Source organism: Suricata suricatta, chromosome 4, assembly GCF_006229205.1.
Source record: "Suricata suricatta isolate VVHF042 chromosome 4, meerkat_22Aug2017_6uvM2_HiC, whole genome shotgun sequence".
Taxonomy (NCBI): domain Eukaryota; kingdom Metazoa; phylum Chordata; class Mammalia; order Carnivora; family Herpestidae; genus Suricata; species Suricata suricatta.
The window spans coordinates 62,189,888-62,209,640 of record NC_043703.1 but is presented as its reverse complement, the minus strand read 5'-3'; the positions used below and the strand labels follow the sequence as shown (position 1 = coordinate 62,209,640).

At 43.9% G+C, this 19,753-nt stretch overlaps 1 protein-coding gene across 1 annotated transcript in view; it reads left to right on the top strand.

The window, feature by feature from the left end:
- The first annotated feature begins 1,362 nt into the window (after window positions 1-1,362).
- The window catches only part of FREM2 (FRAS1 related extracellular matrix 2), a 155,466-nt gene continuing 137,075 nt past the window's right edge, over window positions 1,363-19,753 (top strand). Inside the window, exons 1-2 of the mRNA XM_029936841.1 lie at window positions 1,363-6,541; window positions 11,953-12,042. Of these exons, the coding sequence (XP_029792701.1) occupies window positions 1,363-6,541; window positions 11,953-12,042 (5,269 nt within the window). The remainder of the gene's footprint in view (window positions 6,542-11,952; window positions 12,043-19,753) is intronic.

Below are 19,753 nucleotides of genomic sequence, written 5' to 3'. Positions count from 1 at the left end.
CCTTTTTTTTTTTTTTTTTCCTTCAAGACCGGGGGCGGGAGTGGGGGTATGCTGTTAGAAACTCTTCAGGAGGGGAATCCACACACTCCTGAAACCGGACAAACACAAGGGGGCAGGAAGAGCTCAAGATCTGACTTAACAAGCAGCCGACTGAAATGGGAGCTAACCTATTTTCGTGCGCCCTCCGGATATTTATCAATTCTCTTGGCATGCAAAGAAATGCGACGCTGACAAGTAGCTTTAGTTTGTACTTGGTCTAATTACTGCGAAGAGAACAGGAACGTTTCTAACGACAACTACCTGGACAGCGGCGGCTTTGGGAGAGCCTGGGGGCTACATTCCCTAGAATTTATTTTTTGGTGCAAGCCTCGAAATTCCGATCAGACTGCATTTCTCACGCATTCCAAACGTCCTCCCCCCCCACCCCTTTCCCCCCGTTTACTCTGAACTTTGGTTGCAAAGGAGGGGCTTGTTTTCACCAATCCAAGGACTGTGCCCCTTGTAATTTACGAGGAGACAGCAGCAGGCGGTGTGTGTGTGTGGTGGGGGCGGGGGCGGTGAGCAACCTGCTCTAGCCTTGGCTTTTAATTCCAGCTCTCCTTCTTTTGCAAAAAAGCGCCCCAGAGTTTCTTCCCAACTGCTCTTGCGTTTCGATCCAAACGTAAGCAACCTTGCAAATAATTTTCCTGTCGGTTTTGCAAAAGTCTGTGAGCAATAATCGCACACTCCTCCGAGCGAGACTGCATCGAGTTGGAGGGGATGCGGGCTGCAGTGGGTAGACCTGGGTCCCAGGCAGCCGAAGTGATTCGAGCCCGGACGCGCGCCTCGCCTCCTCTGCCCGAACCCCAGCCCGGGCATCCCAGAGCGGAGCGCGAGCATAGACTGGCAGTTGGAGGCCGCTGGACCCTCGCTCCCAGCACCGCTCCTGGCACCCAGTACCTCCCCCCGACCGCGCCGTTCCCCGCCTCCGCCCCTAGCAGCTGATTGGCAGATATCACTACCCAACCCTCATCTCGGGGCCTCCTCCCGGGACCGCCAATTGGCCTCCTGGGAGGACCCGAGTAAGGGGGTGCTGGGGGAGGGATTTCCCTCAAAGCTCTGGGTCCCGGGACCTGGGAAGCCGGAGTGGAGGAACTGGGATTTTCCGGCGAGTGAGGCGCAGGCGGCGGAGCCGGACGGCCGGGAAGGTTCTGCCGCCTCTGCTGCGCCACCCCGGGCCGCGCCGCGCAACTTTCCATCCCAGCCCGGACGCCGCTACAGAGTGCGGAGTTCCTGGCATTTGCCGGAGGGGTCGCTTGCTCCCTGCCCGGTGACTGACTGTGCTCTCTCAGGCTGACCTGTCCGAGCTCTAATACCCGCACCATGCACGCGGCCAGGACCCCCGGGGTGGCCTCCCACGCCGGCACGGTGGCCACCCCCACCAGTTTTCAGCCGACACCACCGCTGCCGCCCCGCCTGGTGTTGCTGCTGCTGCTTCTCCTGTCACTGGTAAGCTGCGTCCGGGCACAGCCTGCTGCCCCTGGCCTGGCGTTGCTGTCCCCGGATCTCGCGGGGGCCGCAGGGGTCCCCGCCGAGGAGGCCATAGTGCTGGCAAACCGTGGGCTCCGGGTGCCCTTCGGCCGCGAAGTCTGGCTGGATCCGCTGCAGGACCTGGTGCTGCAGGTGCAGCCGGGGGACCGCTGCGCGGTGACCGTGCTGGACAACGACGCGCTGGCCCAGCGGCCTGGCCGCCTGAGTCCCAAGCGCTTCCCGTGCGACTTCGGCCCCGGAGAGGTGCGCTATTCGCACCTGGGCGCGCGCAGCCCGTCGCGGGATCGCATTCGGCTGCAGTTGCGCTACGACGCGCCGGGAGGGGCGGCAGTGCTACCCTTGGTGCTGGAGGTGGAGGTGGTCTTCACCCAGCTGGAGGTTGTGACTCGGAACCTGCCCCTAGTCGTGGAGGAGCTGCTGGGGACCAGCAATGCCCTGGACGCGCGGAGCCTGGAGTTCGCCTACCAGCCAGAGACCGAGGAGTGTCGCGTGGGCATCCTGTCCGGCTTGAGCGCGCTACCTCGCTATGGGGAACTCCTCCACTACCCACAGGTCCCAGGTCCAGCCAGCGAGGGGGGCGTCCGGGAGCCTCTCCTGATGGACTGCAGAGCTTTCCAGGAGCTGGGTGTGCGCTACCGCCACACAGCCCCCAGTCGGTCCCCCAACAGGGACTGGGTGCCCATGGTGGTGGAGCTGCGCTCTCGAGGTTCTCCCGTGGGCAGCCCTGCTTTGAAACGTGAGCACTTCCAGGTGCTGGTGAGAATCCGAGGAGGGGCAGAAAACACCGCACCCAAGCCCAGTTTTGTGGCCATGATGATGATGGAGGTGGATCAGTTTGTACTGACAGCTCTGACCCCAGACATGCTGGCAGCTGAGGATGCAGAGTCGCCCCCTGACCTGTTGATCTTCAACCTCACCTCTCCCTTCCAGCCTGGCCAGGGTTACCTGGTAAGTACTGATGATCGCAGCCTGCCCCTCTCCTCCTTTACTCAGAGGGATCTGCGGCTGCTGAAGATTGCCTACCAGCCCCCCTCTGAGGACTCTGAACAGGAGCGGCTCTTTGAACTGGAGTTGGAAGTAGTGGACCCGGAAGGAGCAGCCTCAGACCCTTTTGCCTTTATGGTAGTGGTGAAGCCCATGAACACACTGGCTCCAGTGGTCACTCGGAACACCGGCCTCATTCTCTACGAGGGCCAGTCTCGGCCCCTGACAGGCCCTGCGGGCAGTGGACCACAAAACTTGGTCATCAGTGATGAGGATGACCTGGACGCAGTGCAGCTAGAGGTGGTGGCTGGGCTCCGGCATGGTCACCTCGTCCTTCTGGGTGCCACCAATGGCAACTCTGCCCCTAAGACCTTTACGGTGGCTGAGCTAGCAGCCGGCCAGGTGGTCTACCATCATGATGACAGAGATGGCTCACTGAGTGACAACCTTGTACTTCAAATGGTGGATGGAGGACGCAGGCACCAGGTGCAGTTCCTGTTCCCTATCACTTTAGTGCCTGTGGATGACCAGCCACCAGTCCTCAATGCCAACACAGGGCTGACACTGGCAGAAGGGGAAACAGTGCCCATCCTGCCCCCAGCTCTAAGTGCAACCGACATTGACTCCGATGACTCTCTGCTGCTTTTTGTGCTGGAGTCTCCCTCCTCAGCTATGGGGCACCTGCTTCTCCGCCAAACTCATCCTCCCCCTGAGGACGAGGAGCTCACCAGGGGCCCCTGGAGGAAACAGGGCGCATTCTATGAGCAAATGGTGACCGAGTGGCGGCAGCGGGACATAACGGAGGGGAGGCTGTTCTACAGGCACTCTGGGCCCCATAGTCCGGGGCCGGTGATGGACCAGTTCACATTCCGAGTCCAGGATAACCATGACCCCCCTAACCGGTCCGGGCCACACAGGTTTGCGATACGCATCCATCCTGTGGACCGCCTCCCTCCAGAGCTGGGCAGCGGCTGTCCCCTTCGGATGGTGGTGCAGGAATCCCAGCTCACGCCGCTGAGGAAGAAGTGGCTGCACTACACTGACCTGGACACAGATGACCGAGAACTGCGCTACACGGTGACCCAGCCCCCCATGGACACAGATGAAAACCACTCGCCAGCCCCCCTGGGCACCTTGGTCCTGACTGACAACCCTTCAGTCGTGGTGGCCCATTTTACCCAGGCCCAGATCAACCACCATAAAATTGCTTACAGACCTCCAGATCAAGAACTGGGAGTGGCTGCCCGAGTGGCCCAGTTTCAATTCCAGGTGGAGGACCAAGCTGGGAATGTGGCTCCAGGCACCTTTACCCTCTACCTGCAGCCTGTGGACAACCAGCCGCCTGAGATCCTCAACACCGGTTTCACCATCCAGGAGAAGGGCCACCACGTCCTGAGTGAGACTGAGTTGTGTGTGAATGATGTGGACACTGACGTAGCCCACATCACTTTCACTCTCACACAGGCACCCACACACGGCCACATGAGAGTGTCTGGACGGATACTGCACGTAGGGGAGGCCTTCCACTTGGAAGATATAAAACAGGGTCGGATTTCCTATGCTCATAATGGAGATGGGTCCCTGACTGATAGCTGCTCCTTGGAGGTCAGTGACAGACACCACGTGGTGCCCATCACCCTCAGAGTGACTGTCCGGCCAGCAGATGATGAGGTGCCCATGTTGAGCCTTCCTGCTGGCACTCTGGGGTCATATCTAGATGTTTTAGAAAATGGAGCTACTGAAATCACTGCTAGTATTATCAAGGGGACTGATGAGGACACTGACGATTTGATGTTGACTTTCCTCTTGGAAGACCCACCCTTATATGGAGAAATCCTGGTCAATGGAGCTCCGGCAGAGCAGTTTACCCAAAGGGACATCTTGGAGGGCTCTGTTGTCTATGCCCACACTAGTGGTGAGATAGGCCTGTTGCCCAGAGGGGACTCTTTTAACCTGAGTCTGTCAGCTATGTCTCAAGAATGGATAATAGGTGGCAATACTATCCAAGGAGTTACTGTGTGGGTGACCATCCTCCCTGTCGATAGCCAAGCTCCAGAAATTACTCTAGGTGAACGGTTTATAGTCATGGAAGGTGAAAAAAGTGTTATAACTTCAATGCATATAAGTGCTGAAGATATTGATTCCCTCAGTGATGACATCTTATGCACTATAGTTATTCAGCCTACCTCCGGTTATGTTGAAAACATTTCTCCAGCACCAGGCTCTGAGAAATCAAGAGCAGGAATTGCCATAAGTGCCTTCACCCTGAAAGACCTCAGGCAGAGTCATATTAACTATGTCCAAAGTGTCCATAAAGGCGTAGAACCTGTGGAAGACCGGTTCATATTCCGTTGCTCTGATGGCATTAACTTTTCAGAGAGACATTTTTTTCCCATTATCATCATTCCCATTAATGACGAACAGCCAGAAATATTTATGAGAGAATTTATGGTGATGGAAGGCATGAGTCTGGTGATTGATACACCCATCCTCAATGCTGCTGATGCTGACGTTCCCCCGGATGATCTAACTTTCACCATTACCCAATTTCCCACTCATGGTCACATCATGAATCAGCTGATAAATGGCACGGTTTTAGTTGAAAGCTTCACCTTGGACCAGATCATAGAGAGCTCAAGCATTATTTATGAGCATGATGACTCTGAGACCCAGGAAGACAGTTTTGTGATTAAACTATCAGATGGGAAGCACTCAGTGGAAAGGATGGTCCTCATTATGGTTATCCCAGTTGACGATGAGACCCCCAGAATGACCATCAATAATGGACTAGAAATAGAAATTGGGGAAACGAAAATTATCAACAACAAAATATTGATGGCAACTGATTTAGATTCTGAAGACAAATCTTTGGTTTATATTATTCGTTATGGGCCCGGACATGGCTTATTACAGAGACAAAAACCTACAGGTGCCTTTGAAAATATCACACTGGGCATGAATTTCACTCAGGATGAAGTGGACAGAAATTTAATTCAGTACGTCCATTTTGGACAAGAGGGCATTCGGGACCTAATTAAATTTGATGTGACTGATGGAATAAATGCCCTTATAGATCGCTACTTTTATGTTTCTATTGGGAGCATCGACATCGTCTTCCCAGATGTGATAAGCAAGGGAGTATCCTTGAAAGAAGGTGGTAAAGTCACCCTCACAACAGACTTATTAAGTACTAGTGACTTGAACAGTCCTGATGAAAACTTAGTTTTTACCATCACCAGGGCTCCCATGAGAGGTCACTTAGAGTGCACTGATCAGCCTGGAGTGTCCATCACATCTTTCTCTCAGCTCCAACTGGCTGGCAACAAAATCTACTATATCCATACAGCTGACGATGAGGTCAAGATGGACAGTTTTGAGTTTCAAGTCACTGACGGACGTAACCCTGTCTTCCGGACATTCCGTATCTCCATTAGCGATGTGGACAACAAAAAGCCAGTGGTCACCATCCATAGCCTGGTTGTCAGTGAGGGTGAAAACAAGCTGATCACTCCCTTTGAACTCACTGTCGAAGACAGGGATACTCCAGACAAACTCCTGAAGTTCACTGTCACCCAGGTGCCTGTTCATGGTCAACTGCTATTCAACAATACCAGACCTGCCATGGTTTTTACCAAGCAAGACTTGAATGAAAACTTAATCAGCTACAGACATGATGGCACAGAGACAAATGAAGACAGCTTCTCCTTCACAGTGACTGATGGTTCCCATACAGAGTTCTATGTTTTCCCCGATACAATATTTGAAACAAGGAGGCCCCAAGTGATGAAAATCCAAGTCTTACCTGTTGACGATAGTGTCCCCCAAATTGCAGTGAACAAAGGGGCCTCCACACTTCGCACTCTGGCTACTGGCCACTTGGGATTCATGATCACAAGCAAAATATTGAAAGTGGAGGACAGAGACAGCTTACATTTTTCTCTCAGGTTTATTGTGACAGAGGCCCCTCAACATGGATATCTCCTCAACCTGGACAGAGGCAGCCATAGCATCACTCAGTTTACACAAGGTACGGTACACCTTTCTTTCCTTATATTCACTGGGAAGTGCAGGTCTTATTTTCTGAGGATGTGGCTATCCCCGAAAATGTTATGAGTAGGAGATCGAATTTGAGTCCAAGGGAAGAAAAGAAAAGGGAAATAAATAAAGGTATGGGGAGAGTACAGGGACTCACTTTTCTGGAAGAAGAATGTCCATTCTTGCCACATGTCCTATTGCAGTGACCTGCACTAGAATGAGTATCAATGTACTTTAACAGCAGCAAGGTATGCTGCCAAAGCAACAGCCAGACCTTGGTGAATTGAAACGGAAGTAGGCTCCTTGGTTCTATTTTGTCACCCCTGTCCTCTGAGCAGCCTGTTATTTATGCTGCAGATAATTTGTGCAGCATTTCGGCACCTTCGAGAAGGATGTCCTTTCTAATTCTTTATAATCTTACTATTATTTTCACCTATCATTCAAATAGAGCCTTCAAATTTATATTACTTTGATTAATTTTCTCAAGAGCATTGTTCTCATCCTGTTACAGTTCTTGGGAAGTTTGGAACCGGAATAAAAAATGTATTGCTATTTCCTTTGTAGATTTATAATTCTATTTTATGCCTTAGGCGAACACCAAAAACATAAGAGGTAAGCATCCGTCTAGAGTTCTAACGGTTCTGTGTACAAGGTATGTCACCATGATGCAGGCACACTTAATGATGCGTATGACAACACGGTCATAACCAGAATCTACATTCACTTTGTTACGAACCTGAAGATATGTTCACAAGATTAATAGGAGAATAGAAGGAGGAAATTATTTCCTTATTTCAGATCTCCTCTGTGTCCCTTTTCAAACATGGTGACAAACACCCGTTGCCTCAAACATCTACATTCTTGAGGCTAAAGCATTTTTCTAACCTAAATTCTCTTTGTGTATGGACACAGTGTGCGACAGGAAGGGCAGGTGACCTGTGCAGTTCCTCGGTGACTGAAGGGAGAGGCCCATTCAGTGTGCTGGCTGGGGAGTTAGGGCTCTGTTCTCTAGAACGTGCGACCTTCACTACAAAGAGCTTTGGGTTGCTTTCATGGAAATCTCACCGTGTCAGGATGGAAATAGATCTGTCTCCATGGGCTCTGTGAGTAGAGATGAGGTTTATCCTCAGGGCCTCCCAGTGGGGGTGTCCTTTTCCTGCAACAGTGTTGTGCTCTGAGGTAACAGATGCTTTAATAAACGGATGTTACAACGTGTAGTTAGTGTTAAAGTGAACAGCCGCTCTGTTTTAGATGCTGGCAAACAGCCCTGCACTCCAACCTCCTGATTCTTGGCTGCAAGCCTGAATATATTGTAGGGCCTGCAGGGACAGGAAAACCTCAGAGTGCCCAGTGTCATGCCAGACCGGCAGGAAACTTTTGTGTGAAGGCTTTCTGAGGACAGAGATGCCATGAGATCTTGGACTGGTTTACTTTCACGGGAAGTGAAGACGGCGAGAGGAATATATTACAGGATAGAGAATGTTACTTCAAGTCACTCCTTTGATCTGAGAAAATAATCTGATTTTAAAGATTATTTTTAAGGGAGTTTTTGTGTGAGGCAGATAATGTGATTTAGATTCTATGGGCCAAGTCCGACAGCTCAAAAAATATTGAAATATTATTTCTTAAATATTGAACCCTCAATTATGCTATTTCATTATAGGCTGTTGCTGTGTCTCCCACTGATATGGACTCACCCTGATTATTCCCTAGAGATGGACTCACCATGATTACTCTTTATGGTCATTTGTAAAGAGAGTCGGTCTATTATAAAAAGTAAAGATACTCTTTTAAGGTTGCCTTTTCTAAGAGAAACGATCACATTCCAGTAAGAACCCAAACACTGACTAGGGAAACTATTGGTAGTGAATCACAGAGCGCTCATTTGAACAAGTTGAGGCTGCAGTTTGGTTCCTGGTGGTTATTTCTAGAGACCTAGATGGGTGAGTAAAAATGGAAAGGCCCTATCATAGAGTTACAGTGTCTGCTCTCTTGGGAGATAAATACAAGGGGCGCCTGGGTGGCTCAGTCGGTTAAGCGTCCGACTTCGACTCAAGTCATGATCTCACAGTTGGTGGGTTCAAGCCCCTCATCGGGCTCTGTGCTGACAGCTAGCTCAGAGCCCGGAACCTGCTTCTGATTCTGTGTGTCCCTCTCTCTGCCCCTCCCCTGCTCATGATCTGTCTCTCTGTCTCTCAAAAATAAATAAATGTTTAAAAAAATTTTTTTAAAAAGGAGACAAATACAAACAATGTCTAGATTGAGGACGACACAATCTTTGTATTTGTTTTTGTTTTCTGTTATCATGAAAGGATGAGTTAAACTATATATTTTTTTAATGTTTATTTATTTTCAGAGAGAGAGAGAGGAAGCACAAGCAGGGGAGGAGCTGAGAGAGAGGGAGGGAGAGAGAGGGCTCAGCACTGTCAGTGCAGAGCCCAACGTGGGGATCAAACCTATGAACCATGAGATTATAGACTGAGCTGAAATCAAGAGTGGGATGCCAACCTATATTTTGATGGATTCTCAAGGCACTGGGTTGAGTCAAGTGACCAAAGGTGGGCAAAGAAGGTTATTCCCAAACCAATTCCCTAAACGGTCCTGAAGAGACGAAAAACCCATTCGTTTCTAAAGCTTATTCAATTTTATTCTTAGGAAGAGTTAGCAAGGCAGAATTAGACCAATTAGAGAAATTAGTTATTTCAATGTTGCCTCTTTGCCAGGGGGTCCCTGCTCCCTCTCTCCCATGTGTAAATCACTTGTCTCGGGGACCTGGACTTTTTCCCCATGAGCAGTACACAGTGATATCTTGTGGGGGTAAGTCGTAGATCACTTTCAGAAATTTCCCCCAAAGAGTTCGAGCCAGGGTGTGCTTGCCTGGCATGTCAATGAACTTAGAATCAAAATGAAAACAGAAAAGCGTGGAATGCTTGTGTAGATGAACTGAAATACATCTGATGCATGACTAGTGGTTAGAAGAAAATCCAGTTCATTGTTAGATGTTTACTGAAAGAAGATAACATTTTGGCAACTAGGTTTTGATTTTGCCAATACTACCACGCCTTAAGAAGCTAATGTTTATGTATTTATGATGTTTTTTGATGGTTTTAGAGGTTCGTAAAGAATAACAGCACTATGATCAAAGTCTTTACTTATTTGAGATTTTTTAAAGTCCCTTTTCTGAACCATGAATTATTAACTGAGTTATAAAGAAAATAAAAAGGATTTTCATTTGTTCCAACTAATCAATATTGCATGCCCTAACTTGGAGGGAAAATTTGACACCTGCATATCATATAATTGCATTCATGTTCACTTTACTTAAAAAAAAGTTTTTTAAAAATCAGCTTTGAAGTGATGATTTATTTCAGTGCAACTGTTTCCTAAATACTGTAAGTTTTGCAAGAAAACATCAATATAGAGCATGGATATACTAATGAGTTTTTCCTTTTCTCATAGTAGAGCCTTTAGATTTCCTGGAATGGGGAAGTTTGGAAAAGGGTCTTCCCCACATGACCAGAGATTCTAAAGCTAAGGATGTGTGGTCAGGGTAGAGTTCACTTCATTCCTCCCTGATCAGTTAAAGATCGTAAAGGTTCAGAGTTGTATGAGGAAAAGAGCCTGTAGGGGCTTCACTCTTTACCTCTGTAGAAACACCTCACATGTGTAGGTAGAGATCCAAGGGTGGCCCACCAGACCTCTCGGCCCTTTCATTTTATTTATTTATTTATTTATTTATTTATTTATTTATTTATTATTTTGAGAGAGAAAGAGAGCTCATGAGAAGGGGAGGGAGAGAGAGAGAGAAAATCCCAAGCAGGTTCAGCATTGTTAGCACAGCACCCGACATGGGGCTTGAGCCCATGAACCGTGAGATCAGGACCTGAGCTGGAACCAAGAGAGGTATGCTTAACCAACTGAACTGCCCAGGTGCCCCTGGGTTCTCTCATTTTAAATTTAGAAACATTTGAGCCACTGCTGAATGTTAGGCCCTGAGCAAAGGACTATGGGAAGTTAAGATGGAAAAAAAACAACAACAATCCCAGAAGTTTTCAGTCTTCTAGGAAAGATAGCCACGCAGAAAGATATAAATGACACTAGGCAGAAGTTGGGGAAGTTAGAGCAGAGTTCAAAATAAAATGCTAACAGAGAATAAAACATCCTGAATTTCTTTCACCTCCTAGTACCAGTTTTATAAGATGTTACCATTAACTATTAAATCAGGTTTTCCCTTCCTCAGATGTCCGATTGTAAGCGAGTCACCTTTCAAATCTGTGTGAGCCAAGGGGGAGTGTCCTTTTCACATCAATTGGTCAAGTGGAGTCCTAGAAATTCATGGAGTAACTTGTTGATCCCAATACCTGGCTTATTCAATTTTTCGAGCTTATTCTTTCATAAAGTCATTTCATTATATACAATGCTTGTAGACGTCATAGCACAAACTCAGTAGACCTCTTAGAAGATGGAAAAACTATAGAGCACGCTCTAGACAAATAAACACTACATACCATCATCGAAGCCACCTTTAGCTGTGCTCTTGATTTTATGGAGCCTCGGCACTAACTACCTACCGCCTGGCCGAGATCAAATAATGGTAGTGCTGTGAGCATCACAGAACAGGATGCTGTTTGGTTTGCTATGTTGTCTCTGTGTCTTCATTAAAGAGACGAACTGGTAAAACAGGTGAATAAATTTTTGAAATTGTATGATAGTCAATACAGAAAACAGAAGTATGCCAGTGAATTTGATAGCTGGGACAGGAAGCAACATATAGAGCATTGCTGAGACAGAATAACTTGTCACTATGAATAAAAGTTTCAGCTCTTATTCGATCCTTTCTGTTCTCATTTCTCTCTGGGGTCATGACACTTATTTCAGTCTTTGAGATTTGTTTCTTTGATTTGTTTCTTCAAACTCTGGAGAACTTAAATACAGCAGGCTGTATATTGTGAAAGGTAAGAAAAGTTAGCCAGAGGCGGGCAGGGAAGTTTTTTCCTCTGAGGGCCAGCCCTGCAGGGAGGGAAAGAGCGTGATTTCAAAAGTGCCAGGAAATCTGCCATGCCTCAAAATATCTTCCTTTCCACCTGTCACGAAGTCTGACATTCCGTATTTAGACAGTCACTTCTTTGGTGTGTGAACATGCAAATACCCTGGGTGGGGCAACACCTTGCTATTATTATACCCTAAGTCTTGCATTCTATCTGGATAAGGGATCAGATTTCCATGGGACAGCTGAAATCAAGGGGCTTAGAGATAGGAGAAATAAGATAGCACTGCTTCCTTTAGGAGAAGGAAACCTAAACATGGTTACAGAAAAGTAATCGCCAGCAGAATTTACCATAAATAATGAGTCACCAATCTTGCCCTGGTAATGAATCATCCTGTTCTTTGGTTATTTTCTAGCTGACATTGATGACATGAAAATATGCTACGTTTTAAAAGATGGAGCCAATGCCACAAGTGATATGTTCCATTTTACAGTTGAAGATGGCGGTAAGTGTTCACTCTCCTGTTAGTATAAACAAGGAGAGTGACTTTTGTTGGTTGGTCATTGATGACTTCATTACAAGGAATCTGCCTCGAGTGTCATTTTGTGCTCACCTGAATTTATACTGCGTGAACTTATTTGCCGATAGAAAATCTTGCATTCTCAATCTGCCACAGTACTACTCTGCAATGAGTAGAGATAAATGGTCCAGGTATATTATTTTTGTCTTGGGACTAGTAAAACACTAAAAAGAAAGATCTATATAAATAGGACCCTCATGTCCAGTTGTTCAGAATACGAAGCTGCCCACTTGAGGTAACAACAGGATGTTGGAATCCGGCCTAGCAACACTCTCAAGACGTGCCTCCCCAGGGGGCTGTCTGCCCAAAGCAGGTGCCCTTCGCTAGTTTGCACGTGGTTGTTGTGTGGACTAATGACAATGAATCATTGCATTCACCAGGGAAAGAGAGCTAAGTAAATATGCGTTTTACCTTACCAGTCTCAGTATATCCAGTGATTTCCTTAGTTTGGGGGATTTTGTGACTTAGATCAGCTGAATTCTTTTCTCGGTGAAGTCTGAGGAATACTGCAGAGAAGACACTATGACTTGCGACCCGAGTCTCCTCCACAATATCACTGTCGCTGCTCCCCCAAAGCCCTGCCACTGCTCACTCTCTCTTCAGTTCCCTTCCTAATCCCACAGGCTGGGAGAAAAACTGGCCACTTCTAGATTAATCATAAAGATGCATCTGTTCTCTTATGCTCACAGGAGAAGTGGGAGAAGCTCAGGAAGTACATGCGTCCTGTGAACAGGACACAGGAAGTGGGATGTGTGTGTGTGTGTGTGTGTGTGTGTGTGTGTGTGTGTAAGAGAAGAAAGAGGGAGAAAAGAAAGGATTTGAATCTAGTCCTCTGTTTTCTAATGATGCTTTTGTGAAAAAAATTTTTAACGTTTATTTATTTTTGAGAGACACAGTATGCATGGGGGAGGGGCAGAGAGAGAGGGAGACACAGAATCTGAAGCAGGCTCCAGGCTCTGAGCTGTCAGCACAGAGCCTAATGAGGGGCTCGAACTCATGAACTGTAAGATCATGACCTGAGCCGAAGCTGGATGCTTAACCAAATGAGCCATCCAGGCTCCCCTAACAATGTTTCCTTGAAAGAAGTTATACCTATTGTGTCTTCTATCTCAAAAAGATGATATGCTTACCCTCCATATTTTTTGAAGCATTAAATAACATTTGTTTAAAATATCATTGGGCATAACATGATCACAGCTCTGAAAAATGATCTGTTGGGTACATGCCAGAGAGGCAAAAAAGTACATTCATTTGGCTCCAACTATGTGATTTTCCCTGGAGGCCGGATGTTTAATAAATTTGATGCCTATATTTTTATAGTAACGAAATCATCGTTTAATATTCTATGTACTGATAAAAGGAATGTTAGTATGAAACCAATTCTGAGAAGGATGCCGATTTATAAAAGGAATGCGCTTATTGAATCTTGATGCTCAAATGGCACATGCTACTGTCAGTAAACTTTAGAGTAGAACTCTGAAATAATTCAAATTTGTGTAATAAATCAAAATATAAAGACTAAATTATTGGTTCAAGGACCCATGTTGGTCACTTAGAATGGTTAAATATACCTCAATAGCACAAGTATGATTTTCTTTAAAATTTTAACATTGAAGTGATTACAATTCTCAGATACTATAGCTTTTACTTATTTAAAAAAAGGTTCATCTATTTATTTTTTGAGAGAGAGCACATGCACGCTGGGGAGGGGCAGAGAGAGGGAGACATAGAACTCATGAACTGTGAGATCGTGACCTGAGTCAAAGGCAAGAGTTGGACACTTCACCGGCTGAGCCACCCAGGCGTCCCTAGCTTTTGCTTTTTTGATATTTTACTTTGTTCTGTTATCACAGTTTCAATTTGATACTGTGATTCTGTTATTTGGCACCTTTCTTTCCCTAGTTGTTGGAATGGTAATATCTACTTTAAAATTTTAATTTGTATTTAAACTTTATAAAACATTATGCTGTATCATATTTCAAAATATTGAGAAATGGCTAGCTGAAGAAACTGAGTTTATTTTTGGATTTGCCAAAAATGTGGCTGAGCGTCTAAGGATTGTGTTTATGGAAATAGGAAATAAATCATTTCGGGGGTGCTTTTAGAGCTGGAGTTTCATGTGAGAGAGAAAAATTCTAGAGATATTGGTCTTGACCTTTCTTCTCACGGCTGACATGGTATTACTTAGGGGGCTGAGGCGGATTCTGGAAAACTATCTACGGAACACAATTTACCTTATTTCTTCTGATCTAAGAAAACTTCCCTCTAGCAGAATAAACATAAAAGTAAACAAATAAAAATTCATGTATGTATTTCAAAATTGTTTCAATCCGATACTTATTTTTTTAGGGTTTTGCACTGTTTTGTAAAATACTCTGTCATTTGAATGAGAAGTGCAATACTATTTAAACTTAAAGAGTATCTCGAAGGAAATCACTTCTCTGAAAAGTGTGAGGTATTTTGCCAAAGAGAAATTAAAAAATATTTGCCGTATTTGTGGTAAATAGAAAATAAAGATATATTTTCTTTTTAAGAATTTTGATTTTTTTGACTCAGTTATATATAATATATGTTATACAGTATCTGTTATATACTATATTATTGACTGCATTACCAAGTTATACCTTGGTAATGCAGTCAATAATTTTAATTAAAATATTCTCCAGAAAACAGTCTACTTTTATAGACTCTAATATGAACCTTTATTTTCAAAATCTTCAAGTTTAATTATGTAAATTTCAAGTAATCGAACACATGTGTATGAATATGTTGTGACACTTCTCAAAGGTACGTATTTCTTAGGAATTATGGAATTATGGAAGGTACTTGGATCTTAGAACAAGCACTATTCTTGGTTTTTAGTTGGAGTGATCTAGGTCTCAGAAAAGCCAAATAACTTCTCCAAATGCATCCATCTGTCGAGGAAGTGACAGACCTCGCTCAGGGTAACTTATTCTTCCCATCTAGGCGGTGACAGACTTTTTGGACGAGCGGGTGTGGCTGTCACAGTCAGCTGTAGTGATGTATTATCATTTCTTTTATACAACGATAGGAAGTATAGCCATAAACCTTCTCCATGAAACACATGAAATGTTTCCCATATTTCACATCTGGGAGGCCAGTGAAGGCCCCATGGCATAAAAATTAAGAGCTGTCTACCCCTATACTCATTTTCAATCCACTAAATTCACCTTCTCCAAGTCCTCAGGATTGCTTTTTAGGACAGTGACTAAGGAAATTACTGGAGCAAATATAATCCTCGAATAACCAGAAAGATAAATAAAATATAATTTCTACTTTCAGGAGTTAAGAAGATATTTAGGAAAGCAGAAAGCTAACAGATCTTGTTTAGGATTTAATTATATTATCATAAGAAACTGGCTCGCCACAGGAATCTTGTTATGATGTAGTAATGGATTAGGGCCACCCACCACTAATGGGGTGGTGCTTAGGGACAGAGTTACTAATTTTTAGTTTGAGGCTGTTACCAAGAGACAGGGCTGAAGAGTAGTTTGTTTGAAGATTAGACCATTTCGGGATTTTACCTCAGGGAGGTCTACTGTGTTTGGATTTAATAAAGGAATGTTGGTTTCACAGTTACACACACACACACACACACACACACACACACACACACACACAGATTCTTATATTTTAGGATTCTTTCAATCAGATCTTAAGCTTCATATATGATTTATTATAGTTTATGCAATTTTGTCTTCGTCGCATTCCTATCAGCTTAGTAAAAACAAACAAAGAAAAACATTACTATTCTTTTTCGGCAGATGAGCTGAGTCACAGAAATAGGTAACTGACCTTCCTCAAGTTTTATAACCAGGCAACCAGAGGCCTGTTTGAATCCCAGGGTTCTTTCTGTAAGCAGAAGTGTCCATATGTATTCTGGATAAGTGAGGAGGGAAGTTAACTCAATGTTGTCTGGGTTCTCCTGGCCGAGGTTTTAGGAATGCTTAGTAGGTGAGAATGAAATCAGGGCAGGATGTGTCCAGAGACAAAAAGTTCTTTTATGGGATATGAGCTTTTATTTTAGGATTCTTAATGCCTCTGTGTACTCACGCTTATTCTTTTCTGATATCATACTGTAATTCCTTATAAAAAATACATGTAGAAAAAGATATTGTCTTTCTAGAGTTAAAATAAGCACAAATCAAATCAACCTTACAGTTGATTTTTTACTTATTTTATCTAATTTTACTTATTTATCGACTACGTTTTTACTTATTTTAGCAATTAAATTATGAAGACATTTAGAAAATACTTAATATGTGAGTTATGATGAAACAGGTATACTTCTGTAATGTTTGTGAAGCTACAAAGTGAGAAAATGCTTTGGAAAAACCTGTGAATTAGAGCCATGCAGGATGCAGCATTTCACTGAAAACATGGTTCAACCAAATCAAAAACTTACAGGCAGACTAATATCCCCGAGGACTCAAATAGCAGAAGTTATTCTCGATGACGAATAAATATAGCAAGAGCTTTCCATCAATGGCAGTCCTTAAAATTTTATGCAGTCCTTAACATTTTTAATTATAGTCAATCATAGTGCAATTCTTAAAGTGATCACATAGTAATGACAGATGGTTTTTGGAATATGAAAATAGCATGTCAAAAGGCCATGCCTCCAGGTACTCTGGGGCCAGCAATCTACTGTATAGTTACAGTTTGTAACTTCCCGTTCATAAGGTCGAGCTCTGCAGTTGTGAAATGTGCTCTCCTTATGGGTTTCAGCTAAGGTGCCATGGAGCAATCACATATGGGTTTAGCTAATCCATCTCCCATTCCTTTCTGCTTCATCCTTTCTATCTCCCTGAGGGGAACTCGCACAATACCTGGAAAAAAAACATTCTCTTTGAAGTCCACTTCAAGAGCTAGTGCTCCAGAATTTTAGCAGAAGACGAAAGGATGTATTCTTTTGTCATGTTCCTAATGGAGCATCTTGTTATCTGATTTCATCTCAGCCTTCAACTCTCCGCAAGTCTAACCTGCAAATGTACCTGTCCCTTTTTAGTCTTCTCTCCAAAGAACTTTTCTAGCTCTTTGTTGTGACGAGAAAATCGGTCTCACTCCAATATTCCAGGCACGCCTCCCTCAACTCTAATGACTGTGTCACTCTTGAACACCTGGCCAAGTGGCATTTCCTCTCCAGAATTGCTCTCCACGTCATGATGACGAAGTTAGCCATGCCCTTCTTTGTGCTTCTCTGGCTACAACAACAATGATGTGTTCTGATGATCTGCTAATGTACACCTCCATTAGTAGAGAAGGAACGCCTTCAAATCAAAAAAGGTGTCATTAATGTTTGTCCCACAAACATGTTTGCCTCCCGAGGGTTGAAAACAGGGTAAATATTTAACAAGTATGAAAATGAGTGAATAGATAAATGGGAAAAGGAAGCTCCCTTTTTATATAAAGCTCAATTACACTATAGTTTAAGAAAACCTCCTGAAACAGTTACCAATGGACCTTGGCATTCCGTTAGAACATCCTCTTATCTTAGCATTAACTTAAATCCCTGTGGCACCAAGAAAGATTTTTAGTAAACCTTTCATAATTTTAAACACATGAAACCAATGACTGAAAATTCCTTTGAAACGTTCAATGAAATATACTTAAGACAGAGGAAATCCAATTCCCAGGATCCACCACTTCAGTGCTCCTGTTATTCTTTTTTTTTTTAATGTTTATTTATTTTTGAGAGATAGAGAAAGAGACAGAATGTGAGTGCGGGGGAGGCAGGGAGGGGCAGAGAAAGAGAGACACACACAGAATCTGAAGCAGGTTCCAGGCTCAACTGTCAGCACGGAGCCTGGGATGGGGCTCAAACCCACGAACTGCAAGATCATAACCCGAACCAAACGAAATCTGACACTCAACCAACTGAGCCACCCAAACACCCCCAGAGCTCATGCTATTCTTAAAGAATTCTTTTTTTAAAAAAAAGTTGTCAGAATATTATATAAATTACTGTACACATTTGAAATTTAAAGGGTAATAAACATTTTCTATAAATCAGTGTAATTTTAAAGTCAGTACCACTACCTCAAGTATTTTTATTTACCCCAATTTTGCCTCATGTGATAAGAGATATTAGGCCAGGCAGAGAAGTAGAAAGCTCTATTAGCATAAAGTATCCTCAGTCCTCATTAAAATGTCATCATATAACTTTTTATTAGTTTCTTGTTGATTTGTTTGTTTGCTTTAAGTCTCAAGCCCTCAGCATCAGATCCATGACATTTCATGATGGGCATAAGAAGGAAGTAGGATATGTGGTCACTATCTGGCATTGACATCCCGCATAGGAGGAGCCCTACTTTGTTCTCCATTGTGGTTTGCTGCTTCCTCAATTGAACTTGCATGTGGCATGGGCATGCAGTCTGAGAGAGTTCCGTCTCCCGATTTGGCAGCAAAACTGGGGCGTCAGATATGATATCTGTGTTGGCCATTATAACATATCTGGTCCATCGCCAGACATTTGTGGCCTCCATCTTTGAGTGTGCCTTTTTGGTGCCCAATTTTTCATTTGCCAAGATCTTTAATTCATATGCTATTGAAAGATATAAATAGCATCTTGACATAGTAGAAGCTGCAAAGTCATTTCTTTATATGAAATGTCAGTTAAGGACAAGGCTTTCAGATTTTTATTCCATATTTGATGACTGAATGCTCAGGCACAAGGAGACTGGAACTTTTCATTCTAGTGAGCAGGAGCACAAATTTTTTCTTGAAAGCGACCAGTAACTCAGGGTTTGAGGCAAAGTCATTACGGACAAGTAGCTGGAATTTAAAGCAAAGGCTGGAAAAATACAAATAAGTGCAGTAAGACCGAAAAGGAGGTTTGAGTACAAGCATCAAAAGATTATACAGACATATTCAGCTTAGAGAGAAAAGCAAGCATTCTATGGTAATAAAATTAATTGCTAGTGACATGAGAACCAGAGGAAAGAAACTAGTGCCTTAGAGAGTTATAATAAGAAGGTGAAGTAATGTCAGGCACTGAGACAAATATTTCTAATCTGTGAGGGAACATGAGATCTACTAGAAGCAGGGCCTGGGAAGGGCTGTTGGCTACTATGGCTCAAAGTTGGGAAGCCTTTCTCTTTTCAATGAGCAGTGTCGAACCATTCAAATCATCAAGGGCTTCCTATACCAGAGCCCTGCCTTTAGAAGGATGGCTGTCAGGTACCTGTACTGTGTCCATGAAAGAAGTCATACCTGTAAAGTAGAAAAATAGAAGCTAAATGTTATCATAAAAAGTGTTATGTTATGTTAAATGTTATGTTCTTTAGGTTCATTTCAAAATTATATATCATATGGATATACTATTTTATTGGCTTTAATTTAGGGACAACTTTTCTTAAGTTGTTAAATCTTTTGGTGAATATGAATCCTTATTAGTTACATTTCTAGAGGCTTAGCATGATTCTGTATTTACTCTCAAAACCGATGATAGTCACCTTTTAAAACTAAGGAAATCTTTCATAGATTATTAAAATATTGTAATCTTACATCAAATATTTATTTGTGGTCCATATTACATAGTTCAATACTATCTTATTGTTTCTCTTTAAGTTTGCTCTGGGTGGCTGGGTGGAAGAGAAGGCGGTATTTAATGGAT